The sequence below is a fragment of the Sinohyriopsis cumingii genome, unplaced genomic scaffold (genome assembly GCF_028554795.1).
Source record: "Sinohyriopsis cumingii isolate HCF-2022 unplaced genomic scaffold, ASM2855479v2 utg000624l, whole genome shotgun sequence".
NCBI lineage: Eukaryota > Metazoa > Mollusca > Bivalvia > Unionida > Unionidae > Sinohyriopsis > Sinohyriopsis cumingii.
Genome location: NW_028315919.1, coordinates 621922 through 646198, shown reverse-complemented (window position 1 = coordinate 646198; position 24277 = coordinate 621922). Strand labels below are relative to the sequence as shown.

At 35.6% G+C, this 24277-nt stretch overlaps 2 protein-coding genes across 2 annotated transcripts in view; one reads left to right on the top strand and one right to left on the bottom strand.

The window, feature by feature from the left end:
• The window catches only part of LOC149773573 (uncharacterized), a 28668-nt gene extending 28092 nt beyond the window's left edge, over positions 1-576 (top strand). Inside the window, exon 9 of the mRNA XM_089946309.1 lies at positions 71-576. Coding sequence (XP_089802435.1) covers positions 71-190 — 120 coding nt within the window. The 3' untranslated portion in view covers positions 191-576. The remainder of the gene's footprint in view (positions 1-70) is intronic.
• Positions 577-9139: 8563 nt separating this feature from the next.
• Positions 9140-24277, bottom strand: part of LOC149773572 (tryptophan--tRNA ligase, mitochondrial-like) — a 29377-nt gene continuing 14239 nt past the window's right edge. Inside the window, exons 5-7 of the mRNA XM_089946310.1 lie at positions 15555-15637; positions 12822-12940; positions 9140-9669 (exon numbers count right to left, since the gene is read on the bottom strand). Coding sequence (XP_089802436.1) covers positions 9221-9669; positions 12822-12940; positions 15555-15637 — 651 coding nt within the window. The 3' untranslated portion in view covers positions 9140-9220. The remainder of the gene's footprint in view (positions 9670-12821; positions 12941-15554; positions 15638-24277) is intronic.

Sequence of the window (24277 nt, the reverse complement as noted above, 5' to 3'; positions counted from 1 at the left end):
TATCATGTTATATTTTATATAATATTGTAGCTCAAAATAACATTATTGAGACAAAATATATCTCTTCCAGGTGAAAGGAATTCCCCATATGTCCTATGAAGAGGCCAAAGGGGAAAAGATTTCAGCTAAAAATGCTTCCGAGTACCTCTCGGACAAGGAAGAGAAAGAGGGAGACAATACACAGATGTAAAGAAAATAATGTATGCACGGGTGTATTAAACGGAACAGTCGTCTTCGAGTCTCTTATTCTCAAAGCTACAGATTCAATGAGAACAAAACAATTAATACTTACACGATGCGAAGTAAATGGATAATTTCAAGTCTGTCACAAACATTTTTCGCCAGGAAATTTCTATAACTGAATGAGATCAACCCGCAACGTGTGTCTCTTTTCTCTATCCTTCTAACGAGCATAATTAGATTTGAAAAAAAAAATGTACAAACAGCACAGAACATACGTACATTATTTCTGTTGACTGGCACTTCAATGGTATGAGAAACATTTTGTTTGTTCTTGATATAGTCTTTAGTCTATTAAATCGTTTCTAGTCAGAATAAAGGTCCACTTACGACAAAGTAGAGTCTTCTGTCAATTTTGTAAAAAAAAAGCATCACAAAACAAAAAGAGAGGACAAAATGACTTTATTTTCATTTGAGTTAAAGGCAACCAAGATCACTTGCACCAGTAGGGACTGAGAGAGTATATTTCATTTGCACAGGCCTAAAACAAATTTCAAACGAGATTTTTAACTCACGAAAGAGTCCGCCGTAGCGTTAATCTTATACCCCTAAGCTTTTATAAAATATAAAGTCTTTTAATTGATGCTTAACACATTCACAAAGACGGTCAAAACTGTATATAACAATCTTCAAAGCACTCTTAAACACTTTTATGAAAACTTATTTATGCTAAAATTGAATGCGTTAATTTAAAAATATATCGAGAAAAAAAGAAGAAAAAACCCCCCCTCATATTATGCAGTAACCAGAGTCACAGTTTCAAAGGTCAAATGTATCGGAAATAGGAAGACTGTTTTAGTTAGAGAACCATTCTACTGGTGGAGAGATAAAAAAAGGAGTTTTAGACATGTTTGAGATGTGTCCATTAGATGAGGAACTAATTCATTATTTTTACATTATTAATTTTATAAACTTCAAAATATATAGCATATAATTCACAGCAAAATGTTTACTTTTGTTTTGATATCCTGTATTTAATTTTCTACTGACAAAGTAGCACATGAACTCTGGGTGAAGGGCTATATTTTATGGTACAGACCAGAGTACGCCCTGTTTAACAGCAAGAAGCTAAAGCAAATGCCACAAAACACCTGCTGAAAGCAACGTCTTTAACTCTGTTAAATGGAAGTATGCAATGAAACAATTGAACATACACAACATAGTTTTTTTGTGCTTTTGATACAAGAATTGCTTGTTTTATATATTCTTATTTTAAACATATTTTATTGTCGTTTTATTAAACAATATGGGATGGGCACAAATTTACTAACTCATCCAAATCAATTCCCAAAAATACAAAAATGTTCCAAATATGATATTCACTTCACACATACACACACACACACACATATACACACACACACATTTGAGCCTATTTTAAAAATAAGTTAAAATTAAATATACTAAAAGACATTGTAACATTTCAAACCAAAACGAACAAGTCTCGGTACATTTTCCTGTAATAAGTAAATCAACAAGTAAAAGGAGAGACAATGAACTGGAAAGAGAAAGAGAAACGGTGTGATGGAGAGAAAGAGAGAGAGCTGTAAGGTTGAAAGGGCAATTTACTGGCCACAACCACTGGTATCAAGTTCCTATAATTTTATCGATTTAGTACTTAGAAGTTAATTGTATGTACCTGAAACAACTAGTTTCGTGGAAATACTTCAGAACATTTAGAAATATTACAGAGTTTGTCTCATTATTTTGCTTGGCGTCACCTTTCAAAATTAAACCTAGCGAGACATGCGGAGTGAAGTGAATGTTAGATCGAAAAAGCTGGATTCTCTGAGTGTTAAATCAGCATAAATATAAAGACAGTGTTTAGCATCTTAATTACGATAACCACATGCGCACATCAGAGAGTTAACATAGCTCACTCGGTAACGACTGCATTTGAGGGACTATATACATGTCTAAATTTAGAGTGCGATATATTTATGTGAGTTTACTGTGATGGCCCGTTACTTGGATTATATCGGATATTTTATTTTTTGTTTATTTAATGGTTGAGAAGCATTTTGGATATTATCAGTGAGAACAATTGCAGATTGAGACTGGTGGCGATTGACTTAATGCTTTAAGAGTTACGTAGACGGTAATTGGATAATTCCTATCTCCATTGTTGGAAGAAGATAGCTTAAATAGATAGGTACTTGATTATTTATAACTGAATGCATTATGCATAATCTCTTCTCTTCGGTTTGATGTGCAAGAGTTTCTCAACTAGCTTCGGCATAAAGAGACGTTCTAGAAGAATTGATGGATCGATCTATAACGAATCGCGCATTTTCAATTTTGTAATTATGTCAATTTTTTCAGAATATTTATTTGAGCAATTATCCCGGACTTCATATTCTGAAAATGGAGATAGGAATAGTGTATATGATTTGGAGTTAGTTTGTTAAGCAATGTTTAGCGGTGCACAACCTAGATAGATATTTGCGTTCTAAATAGTCTTACTAATACGATTATTCTGTTTGGCATCAATAGCTCATGATATTAGTCTCTATGGCATCAATAGCTCATGATATTAGTCTCTATGATATCAACAGCTAATGCTATTAGTCGGTTTGCATCAATATCTAATGATATTATTCTGTGTTTGGCATCAATAGCTGATGATATTAGTCTGTTTGGCTTTAATTGCTAATGTTATTAGTCCATTTGGCATAAATAACTCATGATATTAGTCTGCTTGACATCAATAACTAATGCCAATAGTCTGTTTGGCTTCAATAGCTAATGTTATTAGTCCATTTGGCATAAATAGCTCATGATATTAGTCTGCTTGACATCAATAGCTAATGATATTAGTCTGTTTGGCTTAATAGCTAATGCTATTAGTCCATTTGGCATAAATAGCTCATGATATTAGTCTGCCTGACATCAATAGCTAATGCTATTAGTCAGTTTGGCAACAATTTCCAAAGCTAGTAGTCTGTTTAGCATCATAGCTAATGCTAGTCTTAGGTGTCTATGACTTTTAACACTATTCAAAGAACATACAAGTACAAGCTTGACATGATTAAATGATATTTGCAACGGAACTGAAATTTATTCAGCTATATTTTTAGCAGCCTGTGCCTAATTTAGTCGGGTCCAGCGATTTTGACTAGGTCAAGAATGGGTATTACATTTATAATTTCTTGCTTATGTATCAGGTGTCAGAAATAATAAGAGTTCAGCAGCCCATACTTTTCCAGAACATTTGTCGCGAAGTTACAGGATCGGATGACAAGTATAAGTAAAGATAATAGTTTCCATGTCATTGTGTAATGTACTTTTTGTGTTGTACGTTTCCAATAAATATTGAGTAATTTAAGATTTCCACGAAGCCAAATTTGTATCGACTTTGCAAAGAATTGCTTCCAGTGATAATATAATTATTTTATCATGAAAGCATTTTAAAACGCTCATAGTGGGTTGGTGGGCGTGGGAAGAACGGTAATTGTCAAAAATAGGAATCTGCCAGTATCATAACTTCTTTTATTGACATTGGTATTTATTATGAGAATTCTGATGTAACAGTGAACTTTAATACACTGCACATCTTTTTAAAAAAACAACCAAATAAATAAATCACAAATCCAGAACATCCAAAATCTAAGATACTGTAAAAATGACTAGACGGGTCAGATTGTCACGGCAGTCAACAAAAACTGATTTGAACTTCATGCTACACTTCATAAAAAGGAACAAAAGAAATAAATATCTTCATTCGCTGATCACGAGGGCAATTTTGTTATTGCATGTTACTCCCTTTATGAAAGTTATTTAAGGCCTCAGCACATTACAGGAAAATGTACCGAGACTGTTAGCATAATGTGTGGTAGGCCTACTGGATGCTTCTTACATATATCGTGCAAGTAGTGATCAGAAAACAAGAGTGGTACACGAGGGAAGTGGTTGGAATACTGTAATATAAAAGAAAATATCACACGAAGAATTTGACTTCAGTTTACGTCACAGTACATTGAAGCATCGATGTAATACATAAACTCTTAAATTAGTTGTACGCACAAAATAGTGACGTACATCACATATAAAATAACTTGTCTATGTCTACAAAAATAGTACTTTTAGTTAAATACAAATTCGATCATTTTGTTTTTTGAAAGCCCAGTTAGTCTTAATGGTCATACGTACGAAACTGTTGAGGACAGGGCGTGTGCAAAACAGTTCAAATAGGGGAAAACCTGCCCTGCAGCTGCTGTCCTGCTAGATTCGTACAACTTGGAGCCTTTGTGCACGGAGGAACGCTAAGTGAGTTGATGGAAACAGGGAATAAATGGATAATAAGTGTTTTTCTATGCTGTGGAATCTTGAAGAATGTACGGATAATACAAATTATTCTGTGCTTTAGAATCAATGTAGAATTTACGGATACGTGTTTTTATATTGTGGATTCAATGTAGAATGTACGAATACGTGTATTTATGTCATGTGAAACCATTGTAGAATGTATGGAAAATTCATGTTTTTCAGTGGTGTGGAATCAAGTTTAAATAATTTGAAAAACATCATGACAAGAGTTGTATCTTCGGGCGACTATTAATAGATGCATCAAAATTTCTACTACAAGAAGGCAATTAGGATTTCTGATTTGCTTTCTTCTTTAAATCATCAACGATCGATCGGAACAAATTAGTCGTACCTTGATTAAAATACATTAATGAGTAATTCTAACCACTTATGTCAGACATGCTAGGAGGGACAAAGTGAAAAACGTAGTTGGCATATCCTGTTGAAGATACACAACCCAAGTATATAATAGATCTCAGAGGCGTAAAAAAGGAAGGATGTGCTGATGTCAGATGGGCCTGGTAGACGCGTGTGCGACTGAGACTGGGACTACCAGACCCAGAGTATGTCGCTGTGGAGCTAAGTCTCAGAGATACAATATTGAGAAGTTCGACTATATGTGCCAGCCAACGGCCTCGACGATGTCTTCGATAGAAACACTACGGTCAAAGGCAAGGATCGTAGAGATTAGTCTCATCTCATGAACAGAGATTTTATGAGGCTTCTCTGTCATGGCGATCGGAGTATACCGAGCATTTTATCCACTTCAACCACAAAGAGAGGGCTTGAGGGGAACTGTTGGGTCTGAGGCTGTTATAGAAGATTCGGCCGGGCCAGTATCTTCTTTGGTAGAGCTATCGATAGATCGAGTAGACCGTTGATACAGGTCTTGTCCCAGCGGAGAGGGGCAATCAAACTCGTTTGCACTTCTGGTCCCTCGAATTCTGAATAATTTTAGAATAAAGGCTGTTGCAGTGGGGGGGGGGGGAGAGGCAAAGGCCCATAAACCCTCCCAAATAATAGAAAGGGCGTCGACGGCCAAAGCCTCAGGATCCGGTACTGGAGAGATGAAAGTGGGCAAATTGTTATTTCACCTAGTCGCTAAAAGATCTATCATTGGACTCCCTAAATTGTAAGCAAATCTGATGAATGATAGATTGAGGGACCATTCTGTATTGAGAATCTGTCCTTTCCTTGAAAGAGAAAAGAAAAGACATTGATATGTCTGATACAGATGTTGATGTTGCATTGTGCGATACGTTATATACTCGATTAAATGTTAAAATTGGATTACTTACACATTTGTGTAATTCTCACAGCTAAGTGTTTGTCAAAGATGGTGAAAACATGGTGTGTGATGTGTTGTTTTTGAAAGTAAGTTAGCTAAATAACCACATGTTCTCATATCTCTAAAAGATGTAATCAATGCTAAATATTATCAGGCAGATGTTGATCGAAATGAGAATCTCTGAATATAAAGCATTGTTACTGCAATAGTTGTTTCTAACAACATATTTGTGTGTGCTACAAATGGGCAGAACGAATGTGATCAAGAACAGAAATATTTATTTTAATTTCTAGGCCAAAACGACACAGAAAATACACATTAAATTGTGGCCAACAGGAAACTATCATCAAGAGTTTTGTGATTACTTAATATTCTAATTGTTATAAATCAATTTTGTATGGTGAAAACAAAGTTTGATTTAGTCTAGATGTAATAGTGGATGTAAGAAACAAAAGACTGAAAAATAGTAAAAATTTCAATCATGTGTCAAAATCAGGGTACAATAACCAGCTTTTAACATGTTGAGCTGCTCTTTGTGAGAAGCAATCTTCATGAGAAATCATGAGTATAGGTGATTGTTGTTGTTCTAGGGTTTAACGCCATTTTCAGCACAAGATAGGCTATACATGGCGGCCAGTATAATTGGTGGAGGAAGAACCCTGGAAAACCCAGGGAAGAACCACCGACCGACGAGAAGCTACTGGCAGGCTTTCCCACGTACCCACGCTAGCCGAGCCTTAGACTCGAACCCACGCAGACAGAGGTGAGATGGCAGTGATCCGGAACGGTAAGCGCTTTAGACCACTCGGCCACTCGGGGCCCCGAGTATAGGTGAAATAGGGCTGAAGAATAGAGGGTGTGACAAATGGATAGCTATAAATACGTAAGTCACTAAATTGTGAAAACTTTGGTCACAGTGAATTTGATTTGGTATGATCGATTACTTTCACTGGGATGCATCTGCTTCTGAATTTTCGTGAATTTAGTGAATTGGGGTCTAAGAAGTTCAGGAGTGTAGCTGAAATACACAAGTCACTGAAACAAAATTTTACATCACAATAATCAACTTTTGGAATGGTTGGGTTACTCACTTTGACTTGTGTCCATATACAAATTTTCATGAGAATAAGTGAAAGAGTGTCCAAGACATTGAAGGTATAACAAACGGATATCTGAAAATATATGTCATGAAAATTTTGTCACAGTGAACAGCATTAGGTATATTACTCAACTTACAATGCAGCCATATACCAAACAATATGATAGCTGAAAATGAAAAAGTCACTTAAGCATAAGCATGAAAATTTGGTGATAGTGACCTAATTTTGATTCTATGGGTGAGTTTCTTTCCTAGAGCTTCATCCATCTTCATGTTTTAATGAGTAAAGGTTCAACAAGTTCCAAGATACTGAGAGATTAATAAAATATGAATATGTGAATGACAAGAAAATGACAAAAATGACTAAGTGGATGAAATTCTATATTCTCTCCCATCTATGTTGACAAGGGGATAAAACGCTATATCCTGTCCCATCTATGTTGACAAGAGGATAAAATGCTATATCCTCTCCCATGTATGTTGACAAGGGGATAAAATGCTGTATCCTCTCCCATCTATGTTGACAAGGGGATAAAATGCTGTATCCTCTCCCATCTATGTTGACAAGGGGATAAAATGCTATATCCTGTCCCATCTATGTTGACAAGGGGATAATATGTTGACAAGGGGATAAAATGCTATATCCTCTCCCATCTATGTTGACAAGGGGATAAAATGCTGTATCCTCCCATCTATGTTGACAAGGGGATAAAATGCTGTATCCTCTCCCATCTATGCTGACAAGGGGATAAAATGCTATATCCTCTCCCATCTATGTTGAGAAGGGGATAAAATGCTGTATCTTCTCCCATCTATGTTGAGAAGGGGATAAAATACTGTATCCTCTCCCATCAATGTTGACAAGGGGATAAAATGCTGTATCCTCTCCCATCTATGCTGACAACGGGATAAAATGCTGTATCCTCTCCCATGTATGTTGACAAGGGGATAAAATGATGGCATCTTTTCAACTAAAGATAAGCACATACTGGAGCTACATTCCAAATGTGAAGAGGGTGGAATATAATTGGAAAGTGAAAAGCTTTAGCACTGACATTAATCTACAGTGTGGACAGATATACAGGCCGACAAGCACATGGACACAAGAGTGATCACAAAATCAAACTTATGCTAAGGTGTGGCAAGACAGAAATGAAAGGTAATAATAGAAAAAGTATCTGTCTCTTGAAACTGTGGTAAACAAAATGTATGAAGCACATGTACTCATTCTTACTATATCCAATTAGGAGCTTTACAATTAGCAAATATTAAACAGAGCTTGACGAAATATTATTAGGAGAAAGGTACAACGTGATGATGAGTGACAATTAAATGATTTTCCTTCTTATCATCTCAATTTATTTTTAGAGCTATTATTTAACATTCTGAGAGAAAGAATTTTCTTTTTCTTTGTTACTGACCAGTATAAGAAGGGAAGAAAATTACACGGTATTATGGCACACCATATATACCGTACTTCCTTAAAAGTTATGTTCAACTGCAAACTGCACAGACCCAGATCTGTTGTCATATAATGTGCTGGCAGATCTGGGTCTATATTGTTTGCAAATGATCTCAACTTGTAAGCGAGTATATATGGTAATTCTTCCAAAACAATAGTCACCTTTCAAGCTTTTGTAACTCGTCAATGGCTATACAGTAGCATTAGTCACTTCAGCATTTTTAAGATCACTCATTATTTCATGATCTAACAAATCAATTTCACAATGGTCTCTACTTTAGTGAGTGTTGTGGCTCTATAGTGACACTTCCATATAGGTAGTCAGGGTGGTAATGCATGTTCCAATTTTAGTGAAGGAAATATTTTTGCATGCATTAATTCATAAATGGTACTACACAAGTTCATAAGCAAAATGGATAAAAGGTTTTCTGGAATCTGAGTCACCTCCATATTTTACCTTTAGGCTCCAGTAACCTTGACTTCTGACTTGCCAGCTCTCAAATTAAACAGGGAGCAACCACTACCAAAGCATAACATCAGATGAAAACTGGATGCATGTCAAAACCAAAATCACAATTAGGGATCTAGTGACCTTTATCTTAGGACCCACCCCACCAAATACTGTGATTTTTCTCTACCTAAGGACTTTAAGGATTATAAAAGCTTTGATTAAATGAAACAAGAAAAAATTTTTTTTACAAGGTGACACATGAAAGCCTGATTATGTGGGATAAAAACACAGAAATGGCTAATTCACATTTATTAAAAACTCAATCTGATAATTGAAAATTCTCTCTATCCTAGCATTCTTCCTCTGACCAAAGTGTCAGCTAAATCCAACCAACTGCTTAACCTGATTATATGTTTTGGAAGCTATCATATTCGCCTTGTTTCTGCCTTGGTCCATCACAGTATTAATATAATGTTTGTCTTGCAAAAGACGTGTTGTTTCTGTTCTAATCGGAGCTAGAGTCTCATTCACAATCTCTGCTAACCTGCTTTTGTATGCCACTTTGTCTAATCCTGCACTTTCTTGAACAATTTGCTCACAAGACTGACCTGTCAGAGCTGCATGAATCTGGATCAAATTGGACACACCAGGACGCTGATCAGAATCATAAAAGATATGTGGAGTAAAGTCCGTTACCGATTTTTTTATCTTCTCATAAATTTCATCTGATGAGTCTGTTAATTCTATCCTTCCCATTGGATTTGCTTCTGATTTGCTCATCTTGCTGTTAGGGTCTCGCAGACTTTTGATTCTGTTTACCTCTCCTGAATAAAGAAAGATTGTTTATCCCAAAAGAGAATCTGATGTTCTACAAATGATTTTATTCTTGCAACAGTTGTTTTTTCTATTAGCGTGTCCAAACTCTTGTGCAATGTTATCCAATGTTCTCACTGTCAAAACATTCAGTGACCGAAAATTTGTTCTGTTGAGGCAACATAACTAAGTTTGTAAATGTGTTGCAAAATTGGTACAATATGTGGAAATAACAACCAATCTGAAATTAGCCAAATTATTTTGAATGTTTTACAAATTTTGTGTTCTAAATTTTACCAACAAAATTCATGAAAATAAAAATTCTGGGGACACAATTCTGAACAGGAGTTTTCTATGCAGTCACATGTAGGGAGCAAAGAACTTGAAGATCGATATCATAGACTTGATCATAGAATATAATTCCTCAATGTAAGAAATGAATATAGATGAAGATAGATGCCAAGAAACAGTTGAAATAACTCTATATAAGTAAATAAAAAATTGAATCAAACTATGGTACTTGTAGTCTTTTCACATGCATCTAAAAAAATTAGGCTTACTAATGAAATATCAACTTAACTTTGCTTCAATGAACAGACAGAAAACCTGTGAGAGTGACAAGTCTAGTAAGCACTGCTGACCAGCACTGTGTGAAATCATGTACTGACTGACACCACGCATCATTATTCAAATTTGAAAAAAATGCTTCATTCAATCAGATAAAAGGAATATTTCTTCTTGTAATATGTGATTTGTATCTCTAAAATAAAAGTTGACTTAATCTGCTAAGAAATATTTCTGAAATAATATTTTTGTGCGAGAATTCTTTGTCTTGAATAAATCTTTGTAAACCATACACTTGCCTGAAGTCAAAAGACTTTGTACAAAGAAAGTTATTGTGGAAAAAGTTGCATCCAAAATGTGACATTGTACATCGAAGCAAATTTGATTATTCTGAACTGTCAAGGTATATGTAACATGCAATCAAACTGGATCGATTTCTTCCTGCTGCATTAAATCAGATAGCAGATAAGAAGACACTTTTAACTGGTGACATTTGCTAAGGGTCAATATGAAATGAAGTGGATTGATGACTCTCAGCTAGCAAGGAAGATTTTTGTGACAATCTAACAATTTAAGACAACAAAAATTGTTCTGATTTCTGTATCTGAAATCCAAAACCAGGTACAGTACACTGTAGTAGCAACAGCATTCTTCAACCAAACCCAACCATTGGTTGGTGATTTACTATCAATAAAGAAAGGAATGATAATTCATGGGGAAAACTAATATTTATCATTGTTCTGGCAAAAAATGTTGAAGGAATTCAAGGATTTAAAAATGGAGGAATGGATGTACCTTATGTTCTCAGCAATTTTTTCATTATCAATGTCACTAATGGAATAGATCAATCAGAGGTTGATTTAATCTCATCCGATAAGGTGACTGACTTGGTCTTTATCCCTACGGCCACTTTAATCTCTATTTTATTTATTAATTCTGATTCTGATACAAGTTGTGCTTATGTATGACTATTATCTTGAGACTGTGCTTCTCTTGTTTTTGGAGAAATTCTTGCTATCAAAAGTATTTTTATTTTCATGATATTTTCAACTTTATTTCAAATAAATTGGAAATGACTAAGTCTAGACTTTGATGCAATACACTAGATAAGGTTTGAGTAAACCTAGTTTCATCTACCAGAACCTGAGCTTAGACCACTATGGAAAACTGTATGGAGTTGACTTTGGTTGTTACTGTGTACTGGTACATATAGCTCATAGGAAGAGGCAACCTAATTGTATAAAAGTTTGTTACTTTTAATAAATGTGTTATCCATTTAAAAGGTGCTGAAAAGATTCTGTAAAATGAATGCTAGAATTCCTGCTCCAGTACTAATTTAACCTCCTTATACTTGCCACCTAATAAGAACTGTCCAAAATTTTGGTCCTGACAGTAAGTGGTTTACGGCATTTCCAGAAATGGTGTGGGAGGACTGGATAACAGTGCAATTAAAATATTATACCTGGTCAGTTTTTAAAATTATTATTTCTCATTTATGCCTGGTGCTGATTTTCAGTATATGATAAAACCATTGCTGAATAGAAAGCACCATAAAACAGAAACATGATGAAAAAAAATTGTGTTCGACCTAGTTCCCCTCTTTCCATGTAATCTTAGACATTTGAACATTTATGTTGGGGAGTTGGGTTAGAATGCATTGCCCATGGAAAAGTTTGCAGCAACTGTACAATTTTGATAGAGGGTAGTTGCTTAATAGTGGGCCCAGCAAAGCTTAAACAACCTTCCATCATGCCATACCTGCATCACATTGATAAATGGAGCATTTATTTTCTCAGAAACTGCAAGCATAGCATTTGTTATCTGTTTAATCTGATGACAGACAAGATGAATGTTGATGAAATTTGACCTGGAACTAGCCTTCTGCAAGGGGGCCTGAGTGGCTGAGTGGTCTAAAGCACTCTCTGTTACGGATCATTGCCACCTCACATCTGTCTACATGGGTTTGAGTCTAGGATTCAGCCAATATGGGTATGCGAGAAAGCTTGCCAGTAGCTTCTCGTGGGTCGGTGGTTCTTTCTGGGGTTTTCCCGGGTTCTTCCTCCACCACTAATACTGGCCACCATGTATAGCCTATCGTGTGCTGAAAAATGGCATTCAACCCTACAACAACAACAACAACAACAACAAGCCTTCTGCATTGCTAGTCATGTGACCATCCAATTCTCACAACTCATCCATGACATCAGAGGTTCAAGAGGAAAACCAGACTATGGAGGCACTAACAGGTTTGTTGTTTCAGAGAAGTAATCAAATACTGAAAATGTCACAAAAACAAGCCATCTTTAGGGACTGTCTTTTATCTTAATATACATTCATTAAAGGCTGAATTTCCACAAATAAATTTTATGCTGGGTGATGCTTGAATAAATATACAAATATTTCATCCAAGGTGGGCTGTTAAATCAAGTGATTAAATAAAAAGCTGAAAAGTGTCAAACTACAGTTCAAGTAAATCCTCTTCTAACAATATACTTTAAAAACAATTTTATAAATTGTGTTGACTAAGAAAGCTGAATCACTTAAATAGCTGAAATTTTAATGTCTAAATCTATGTTTAATTTCAGACCATTGTGGTTACCTATGATTTCCATAGGTCGTGGAAAGATAACTCCATATTTGCGATTAAATGCCTTTGCAAGGTGCCTAGCCAGTTCTAGGTGGTGAATCTGGTCTTCCCCGACAGGAACCTCAGTTGCCCTAACAATAAACATCATATTATTTGTTAACTGACTTGGACATGTGTTCATAAAATGTAACAATTTGAAGAATAAAAACATATAGTCAACTGATATTTTCAAAATAAATTATCTACAAGCAGAAATGAAGCACTGCACCAAACATATATTAAACACAATACAGTAGTCCCCATCTTGAACGGCCCCCCTGACTAGCGGCCACCAGATCCTTATGGCCAGAATCCGTTGGCATCGACGAGTTTGTGTTCAAAAGCACCCCTCATGAAAGGCCACCCGGCTAACGCGACCAGCATATTAGTGCAATAATATAAAATTTACCACTCACAAGCGGCTGCATTTTATAATATGTATCCAGAACAAGTATTTCATTCATAACATGTGTTAAGTACTCTGATTACTGTTTTCTGATGTCAGGTTTTCATTACTGAAAGAAGTGTTGACTAAAGTATATGTACCCATCAGATTAATATTATATCATTTATGCCTCATGAGAAGCCACATTTATTCCATAAAGCCGAGAAAGACTAAAATTTTAATCCATACAAACAGGTAAGTACATGTAATCCAATTAGCCTTACTGCTATGTTATCATAAGATGTCCGGTTCAGTCACTCTGATAATTATTAAGATTACAATTATTAAACAGTAGTAACAGCTGAGAAGTGGCAGCATAGATGTACAATACACAAGTCAGCAGGAAAATGGTTTGATAGCCTTTATGGCTTCCCTTAGTAAGATGCTGAGTTTGTTGACTTTGATAATTAGTGGCTATTATTACTGACAATAATAGTCAAGATTACAAATCCTAACGGCCGTGAGGTCAAATCTGCATGATGTTAAATTGTACATAACGAAGCTGTTTTGGCTTCACTCACTTAGTGTAAAGAAATGTATAAAAACAATAGGGTACCAGACTATGACTAACCAATCACGTGACAAGATCACTTCTTTTAAGAACACACAGCAATTTGTTTAAATGCATAAAAATTGTTTTATCAGTCTTGTAGCTGGCAACTTGATTAACTTACTGCAAAAAGATCAACATGTCATCAAGGAAAGAAAAATTCTCAATACAGAAGAGAAAGTGAAAGTAATTCAACTGACCAAAACGGGGAGGGGTTTCAAGGATCCTTGCAGAAAACTGATGTCGGAAAGACTAAGATAAACAATATCGTGAAAGAAAAGGAAACAATTCTGCAGAAGAGGGAAGGTGGAATGGACGGAGAAAGGAAATTGTTTGAGCCAGATGTTTGTATCCTGATTTGAATGACCTGGTTTTTAATGGTTTTGCACTGCGCGTGCTATGAAAATTCCACACACCGGTTGAATGATGCAAGAAAACGCAACAATTTTGTCAGTTAAATGGGATATGATGACTTTACTGCAAGTAATGGATGATTGCACAGATTTCAAGCCCTACACAATAATAAGTGTTCTGTCCTTAGTGGAGAATCAGCTGATGATAATAATGAAGTTGTCGAAGATTGGAACAAAAGACTAAATGATATATGCAGGGGATATGACAGCAAGGATATTTTTTATTGTGACGAGACTGGTTTGGTTTTTAGACTGTTACCAGCAAAGTGACGGACGATGCGATCTGAAACATAATTATAAAGACAGTTTTAAAATTATATTTGTAACATTCTTTGAAAATGATGAAACAGTTTGTTTTACATTTATTTCACAAGATGCATGTGATTTCTAAATGAAAATATTAAATGTTTTGAATTAAATGTACTTGTGACTTTCTTCATATGTATTTACTATTCACATTTGTCATCCCCCTATAGAAAGGCCACCATCATTATAAGGCCACTTCTCTGCTGCAATATGGGTGGCCTTATAAGAGTGGGACTACTGTATTTTAATTTGGAATATTGTTATTAATGATAAGAAAACAGTAAGTTTGTAAAATGATTTTATAAAACTTGAAAGCTGAATTCTTTGTCAATGTGTTATATGGGCATATTGCCATAACTGCAGTATAATTTTTCTTTGGCTGTAAAACTTATGGTAACCTGTACCACATACTCTTCTCTTTGGCTGTAAAACTTCAAGTAATCTGTAACACATATTCTAACATAACAATTTTTAATACCACTTTAGAGTGCTCCATGTACCTTTCAAACATTAGGTGCCTTATTGCATCCTATCTGACAATTTTGGTGGCTATTTCAAAATTTAGATTGCCAAGCATTATTAATTATCCTCATTTTTGCAATGCAATCATTCACAGCAGTGTTGAAATGCATATTTTGACAAGACTTTGCAGTTGCTGGTCGAGGTCAGCAGGTGGTCGCTCATGACAAAGTGTCTAAATAATAAAATCGATCCATGCATTACGATTGTGGTCGGAAATGACAGGTGGTCGCTCATAGCAGAGGCCGCTCATAACAGTTTTTACTGTACACAAAATATCTGAGTAAAACTTTATATCATGCAAGTGGACATAATGATAGATGGAGCAGCATGCCAGCTGCAGCATTCTCCTGGGAAAAAAAAATAGTGTATTAAATAATAAGAAGTCTTTAACTTTAAGTTTAACTTTTGTGCTTAAAGAGTTTCAAGACATATGAAAAGTAGGAATATTGTTCAAAATAGGCGATAAATACTTGTATAACAAGATGTCAGCGGCCTGTAAAATTGGATAGATAAAAAGTCCAACTCCTGGTTCCTGGTATTTCTGAGACTTCTCCTGAAATGCACATGAGAGAATATGACATTATTTTTTATCACTTTTATACACTTTATATAATGATAATGAATTCACACAAAAGTAAATATGAGTTTAGCACATCAATGTAAATGATTCAGTCTCAAGGATAAAATCAAGCCCATCCCGTTTTCTTTGCCTTGTGTAAATTATAAACAAATGAACTGATATGGTCACATAAGAAACATCTCAGGACATTTGTGTATTGACCAAGACCCAAATAAATATGTTTATATATGTTATTTTCACTATATGGTCTTTTAAAAAAAGTATTAGAAAAGAGCAAAAACCAACAAGTTTTGTAAAATTCAACAAATAATTCATTTCCCAAAAATACAAAGTGAAATTTTTTAAAAACAATCTTGCTGCATTGCAAATTAAACCCAAATAGTCCAAAACATTCTATCATCTGTCCTAATGAATAAAGTTCTAATTAAATTCCAATGGTGTTCAAAATAAGGTCCAACACTGAATGTGTTTATGTGTCTTGGCAGCTTGTGATGTGGATATGTGAAAACAGTCTTTTGATGAATCTCAATAACACAATCCAAGATGTCCTTGTCTGAATTCACTACAGTTTCAAATTAACTGACTTTTTCTTGTGGATGGCCACTTGAGAAAGCTGCACTGTATCACACATTCTATTTACAATTATACAGATACAAAATTGTCCCCATACTCAGACCCAGGGGCATGTATCAAAATTCTAAATCTACATGTCAAATGTAGCCAGAGGATGTGACCTACTTAATGATTCATATACCATTTTAAATTTTAGGTAACAATGCTCTAATATTTTGGTTGCCATAGATGTTGGAAGTGGGAAGAAGGTGACAAAAAATTATGGCTTTAGTTACAGCAAAATAATGAGTAATTATAAAAAAAAGCGTAGAGGTATTGGATAAAATCATATATAGATCTTTGTAACAGAACTCCTCGTCTTCAGATCAGCCAATAAAATTGATTATTTGGAGTTCTCTATACAATCTATCTACATAATACTTTGCCTTCATCTTCTTCTTATAATAGTTAATACAATAAAACCTGTCTTGAGTGACCTTTGCTATGTGCAACCTCCTGTCATTTATGACCACAATTGTGATGCATTGATTTTATTATATAAAACTACTTTTGTGAGAGACCACCTGATGAACATGACTAGTGACCACAAGTTGGAAGGCCCAGTATGCATTCTGACACTGCTAAGAATGACCACATTGTAAAAACAGATATAAACACCACTGACCTTTAATTAATCCTTTATAACCTCTACTACTTAGAAGTTTCTGCAGGCAATGTGCAGATTGTTCTAAACAAAAACAAAAAATTTAAGTTGTGAGTGGCTACTGGTTCCTAAAATCTACAGATAACATTGTATGCTACAGACCATGAATGAGACTAAATTACATGTCATTACCGGTACCTACCACTGTAGTAATAAAGCCATGTAAATCCTAATTAAAATTAATCATGTCTTCTTCAAAGGGAGCCATGGTGGGCATGCTAATCTATTTTCAAAGGTTTGTATCATTTATTTTCTGTTGTGACAACCTGCAGAAAGCAGATAATGCCACAATAAGATATCTACTCACCCTGCTTTCACCATAGCACAATCACCACTGTCTTATATTATTTACCTTACTGTAAAGCCAATAAGCATTTTATCTTTTCCTCTTAATGACTTATTTGCTTTTTCAAGATGAGGAAATTCTATTGCTATTTTTAAAGAGAAAGAAATTATATAGCTATTTTTAAAGAGAAGGTAATTCTATAACTATTTTTAAAGAGGAGGAAATTCTATAGCTATTTTTAAAGAGAACGTAATTTTACAGGTAATGTAATGATCTTTTCTTTATTGCTTTATTTATGTTACTGTTATTAAAAAAAGACACTAAACACCTTGGTCTAAAATTTCGTCATCTGGTCACCTTTACACATCTGTTACAGCCCTTGGTTTACTGAGTTGATGCATTTATTATTTATGTCATGCATGTCTTAGGTTTTGGCTTTTGGCTGTGTATACATTTCTTGAGTAAGCATCATCAAAACCTACTTTATAATTTATGAACAGAATAAGTGTCATCTTACAGTTAACCTTGTATGCATGTGTCATAATGCCAACAGACAACATGTGGACTTAATAAAAATTACAATGTTTATGACTATGTATTTTTAGTGCCATATAACTTCTTTAATGTGACTGAGTGAATACAGAACAAAATATACATATAATAATTATGGGAACTTTTCCTTCATAAATCCAGTTGAATTTTCACCTTAAAACTAGCCTTCCAGCAAAGACTTATTATCAGACCACGTCTTGGATTACCAATTGTTTTGGGCAGAAATGGTCATCTCTTAGGACAGGTTTTACTCTGATAAGAAAAGTCTTGACCACATCTTGCAATTTTGTTCCAGGTGGCCATATCTTGTAATGTTGTTCCAGGTGGCCATATCTTGTAATGTTGTTCCAGGTGGCCATATCTTGTAATGTTGTTACAGGGCCATATCTTGTAATGTTGTTACAGGTGGTCATATCTTGTAATGTTGTTCCAGGTGGCCATATCTTGTAATGTTGTTCCATATGTCCATATCTTGTAATGTTGTTCCAGGTGGCCATATCTTGTAATGTTGTTCCAGGTGGCCATATCTTGTAATGTTGTTACAGGTGGTCATATCTTGTAATGTTGTTCCAGGTGGCCATATCTTGTAATGTTGTTCCATATGTCCATATCTTGTAATGTTGTTCCAGGTGGCCATATCTTGTAATGTTGTTCCAGGTGGCCATATCTTGTAATGTTGTTATGGGTGGCCATATCTTGTAATGTTGTTCCAGGTGGCCATATCTTGTAATGTTGTTATGGGTGGCCATATCTTGTAATGTTGTTCCAGGTGGCCATATCTTGTAATGTTGTTATGGGTGGCCATATCTTGTAATGTTACAGGTGGCCATATCTTGTAATGTTGTTACAGGTGGCCATATCTTGTAATGTTGTTCCAGATGGCCATATCTTGTAATATTGTTCCAGGTGGCCATATCTTGTAATATTGTTACAGGTGGCCATATCTTGTAATGTTGTTACAGGTGGCCATATCTTGTAATATTGTTACAGGTGGCCATATCTTGTAATGTTGTTACAGGTGGCCATATCTTGTAATGTTGTTATGGGTGGCCATATCTTGTAATGTTCTTACAGTGGTCATATCTTGTGATGTTGTTCCAGGTGGTCATATCTTGTAATGTTGTTCCAGGTGGCCATATCTTGTAATATTGTTACAGGTGGCCATATCTTGTAATGTTGTTACAGGTGGCCATATCTTGTAATGTTATTATGGGTGGCCATATCTTGTAATGTTGTTATGGGTGGCCATATCTTGTAATGTTACAGGTGGCCATATCTTGTAATGTTGTTACAGGTGGCCATATCTTGTAATGTTGTTCCATATGTCCATATCTTGTAATGTTACAGGTGGCCATATCTTGTAATGTTGTTACAGGTGGCCATATCTTGTAATGTTGTTATGGGTGGCCATATCTTGTAATGTTCTTACAGTGGTCATATCTTGTAATGTTGTTACAGGTGGCCATATCTTGTAATGTTCTTACAGGTGGCCATATCTTGTAATGTTGTTACATGTGGCCATATCTTGTAATGTTGTTCCAGGTGGCCATATCTTGTAATGTTGTTATGGGTGGCCATATCTTGTAATGTTCTTACAGTGGTCATATCTTGTAATATTGTTCCAGGTGGTCATATCTTGTAATATTGTTCCAGACGGTCATATCTTGTAATGTTGTTCCAGGTGGTCATATCTTGTAATGTTGTTCCAGGTGGCCATATCTTGTAATATTGTTACAGGTGGCCATATATTGTAAAGTTGTTACAGATGACCATATCTTGTAATGCTGTTTATGGGTGGCCATATCTTGTAATGCTGTTTATGGGTGGCCATATCTTGTAATGTTGTTCCAGGTGGCCATATCTTGTAATGTTGTTTATGGGTGGCCATATCTTGTAATGTTGTTCCAGGTGGCCATATCTTGTAATGTTGTTCCAGGATGCCATATCTTGTAATATTGTTACATGTGGCCATATCTTGTAATGTTGTTCCAGGTGGCCATATCTTGTAATATTGTTACAGGTGGCCATATCTTGTAATGTTGTTCCAGGTGGCCATATCTTGTAATGTTGTTCCAGGTGGCCATATCTTGTAATATTGTTACAGGTGGCCATATCTTGTAATGTTGTTCCAGGTGGCCATATCTTGTAATATTGTTACAGGTGGACATATCTTGTAATGTTGTTATGGGTGGCCATATCTTGTAATGTAGTTACAGATGGTCATATTTTGTAATGTTGTTACAGGTGGCAATATCTTGTAATGTTGTTCCAGGTGGACATATCTTGTAATGTTGTTATGGGTGGCCATATCTTGCAATGTTGTTCCAGGTGGCCATATCTTGTAATGTTCTTACATGTGGCCTCATCTTGTAATGTTGTTCCAGGTGGCCATATCTTGTAATATTGTTACAGGTGGCCATATCTTGTAATGTTGTTACAGGTGTCCATATCTTGTAATGTTCTTACATGTGGCCATATCTTGTAATGTTGTTATAGGTGTCCTTAGCTGGTAACATTGTTCCAGGTGGCCATATCTTGTAATATTGTTAGAGGTGGTCATATCTTGTAATGTTGTTACAGGTGGCCATATCTTGTAATGTTGTTCCAGGTGGTCATATCTTGTAATGTTGTTCCAGGGGGCCATATCTTGTAATGTTGTTACAGGTGGTCATATCTTGTAATGTTGTTCCAGGTGGCCATATCTTGTAATATTGTTACAGGTGGCTATATCTTCTAATGTAGTTACAGGTGTCCATATATTGTAATGTTGTTAAAGGTGGCCATATCTTGCAATATTGTTACTGGTGGTCATATCATGTAATGTTCTTACAGGTGGCTATATCTTGTAATGTTGTTCCAGGTGGCCATATGTAATGTTGTTACAACTGATCGTATCTTGTACAGTTGTTACAGCTAGTCATATCTTGTACTATTACAACTGGCTAAATTTTACTATTTATCTCAATTTCCAAATGTGTTCTGGATCCATACCATTAGCTGAGACTGACTGCATAGAACATTTATTAGAGTGGTCACTTAAAGACTGCATGCCAGACTAGACCCATGAAAAATAGCAACTTTTGTAGAACTAGCAATCTCACAAATGAAATGGGATTATGATGAAATTAAATTGCATAGGTAAACTGTTTTTGCAAACAATGTGGTACATACTTGTAATTATAAACTGTTGATGTAATTTTGGAGATAGACCCTCTTGTTAATTTCATCTATGTTGTTGTTGTAGGATTTAACGCCATTTTTCAACACAAGATACACTATACATGGCGGCCAGTATAATTGATGGAGGAAGAACCCGGGAAAACCCCGTAAAGTACCACCAACCCACGAGAAGCTACTGGCAAGCTTTCTCACATACCCACATTAGCCGAATCTGAAACTCGAACCCACACAGACAGAGGTGAGATGGCAGCGATCCGTAACGGAGAGCACTTTAGACCACTCGGGGCCCCATTTCATCTATGTGATTGATTTTTTACTCTTCCCCAATGAATAGTGTGCACAACAAAAAAAAAAAAAAACAGGACAATTAATCCTCAAAGTGTTTCTGCAACTTTAATTGTTCTGGAGTTCTCTCCCTCTGTCTCACCATTCTATTTTGCTTGCCTTCTTTCTTATTATATTTATTCATTAAAATCTCTCTTTCCGTCTCATTTGCTTGTAACTTTGTCATTAAAACAAAGTTATATAACTGAATAAAATGAATGGCATGAAAGTAACACATACAATTTTCATAACCAGCTTAATGTAAACATTACAATCAGCTTCTGTATTTACATCAATAACAATTCAAGAAGTTTGACAGCATATCTTTTGATAATTAGCAGCTTCATCATTCACATGAAATCAGAAAGATGTTCTTGCCTTCAAAGTTTTAGTGAGTTTGCTTATGTTTTGTAAAATATTTCACTAATGTGTGTGCATGTACAATTGACTATTTATATTTATAAGTTTTTTCATTAAAATTTAAGCTTCACAGACATGTACTGAAAAAGTTGTGACATTCCTTTCCTTAAAAAAAAATCTTCCTTAAATAGGAGGTGGAGGACATTCTGAAGTTGCCTCTAAAAATTTCCTCAATTGCAGCCTTGAGTCTGTTTCATGGTCGGATCTAAGCACAGCTGATTTGTGGGAGCTTTGTCACATGCACTCTGTGTCAAGTCCTGATCTTGTCCCCCTTGCAGCTCAGTATAAGCCATGCAAGGTGGCACTGATGACTCAATTCCATTCTTTTTCAAAATGTCACTAACTCTCCTATGTGGATAAAGAGTGAACAAATGGAAGTCTGGCACTGATGGAATGGCCAGCTGGTTTGCCTGGCGTAATGTTGGCCTGGACACTGGTGTTATAGAAGATGGTCTGGGTATCACTGGTACAGGTTGTTCCAGAGGCCTGGCTGGACGGACAGATTCATCACTGAAATCTCAATCATAGTAAGGGTATGTCACCGATGGTACAGCTAAATGGATGGATCTGTCACAAAGAGATCCCCGTAAATCCTAGCTGGCCACACCATTTTATCAAGAAAGTCTGCATGTTGGGATTGTTGGATGGACAGCGATGACTGGACAGATAGTGATGGCAATGCTTATTATGAAAATTATCCAGTACAAACCCCATGCGTCCCAACTTACAGGCCTCACAGCCATGCTAGGACATGTGAGGGTACATAAACCCACTGGGCAAACTAAAATTGGGGGTCACTCCCCCAATGAGTTGGAAATTGTAAGCGATGAACTTTAGGCAGTGGGGGGAAATGGAGGCCGACTTTGGATGTATACTGAGGACATCAGTGTTATCTTTCATCGACTTGTTCCATCTTTCCTTCTCTTTTGATGCCTTTTGGACTATTGCTTTGAACTTTTTGCATTTCATGCATTTAATTGACATTTCTACTGAAATGACACAGGAAGAGAAAATAAAGCATAAATTAGCAATTCAACAACTTGCTAATGCTGTAGCCCAGACTTCCTCACTCCACATATTACACACACTGCATGGCATAAACAATGTACACTTAGAACATACAAGAGTCAATGTTGCCTTCCTTTGCTTTGAACATTTTGCATTTCATGCATTAAGTTATATTTCTCTTGAAATGACTCGAGAAGAGTAAACAAAGCATAAATTAGCAATTCAACATGCTACTAACTTGCTAATACCCTCTCCCATTACTAACAAAGTAAGTGAATACAGTCAGTGTCTCACTAACTCATAAATGACACGAGTTCAACAAAAGCATGTTGTAACATGGTCTCAAATATACAAAGTCCATAAAGGTGAAAAAAAGTCATTCAAATCTGGGAAAAATAAAAGTAATGCATACAACCTGTAAAAGAATGATTGTCCAACACAATAAATCTAAATTTAAAGTTGGATGGTCTAATTTTAACACTAAGATGGCAATAGATCCTCTGAAAGATAATGACAATGCTGTTAATTAAAACCTCTGAAGGTCTTATTAGTAAAAAGCTGCATTCATAAATTTGGCTAAATTCTAGCAATCCTCAGTAATGCTGCAGAAACCAGTCAGAAGGATGGGCAATCAGGGGGACATAACTCTAGATATGATGTGATGGAATATTGGAAATCAAACTCATTCAAGATCACATTAATATACAGCATCCATACTGAATTTGATTGAAAAAACAAAAGATGAAAATGTAATGGGGCAGATCAAGAGGCATAAGCGACATAAATGAAGTGATGGAATTCTGAAAATCAAATTTATTCAAGGGCTCATCAATATAAAGTGCCAAACCAAATTTGGCTAAAATCCATCAAACTTTGGGAGAGCTATGATGAGAAACTTAATTTATCAGGAGAGGTGACAAAGGGGCATAACTCCTGTCATGAAATACTGAACATCACAGGTATTCAGTCCCATCAATATAAAGCTACATACCAAATTTGATTTTGAAATCCAACAAACCACAGTAATGTTATGTTAGTCAGAGAAGATTCAAATCCAATAAAGCACGGTAATTTTATGTAGTGGAAACCCAAGCCAGAAGTATGGGCAAGCAGAGAAGATTCAAATCCAATAAACCATGATAATGTTATGTTGTGGAAACCCAAGTCAGGAGTATGGGCAGTCAGAGAAGATTCAAATCCAATAAACCAAGGTCATGCAATCCAGTAAAATACAGTAATTTTATGTTATGGAAACCCAAGTCAGGAGTATGGGCAGTCAGAAAAGATGAGTCTGAAAATGATCTCAGGGAATACTTGAAATCAAATGACACAAACATATCATCAATATAAAACCTTGTATCAAAATTCCGTTAAAATCCAACAAACCATGGAAAAGATACACTGTGGAAACCAAGGTAAAAATGAATCCAACAAACCATGGAAAGGTTACACTGTGGAAACCAAGATAAGAATGATGGTAATCAGGGTAATGTATTTTTGCTAGCTTAAAGCCATTGTATTTACATAACAGGGACAGTGATGCAATTTAGACATAAGCGAAATTATT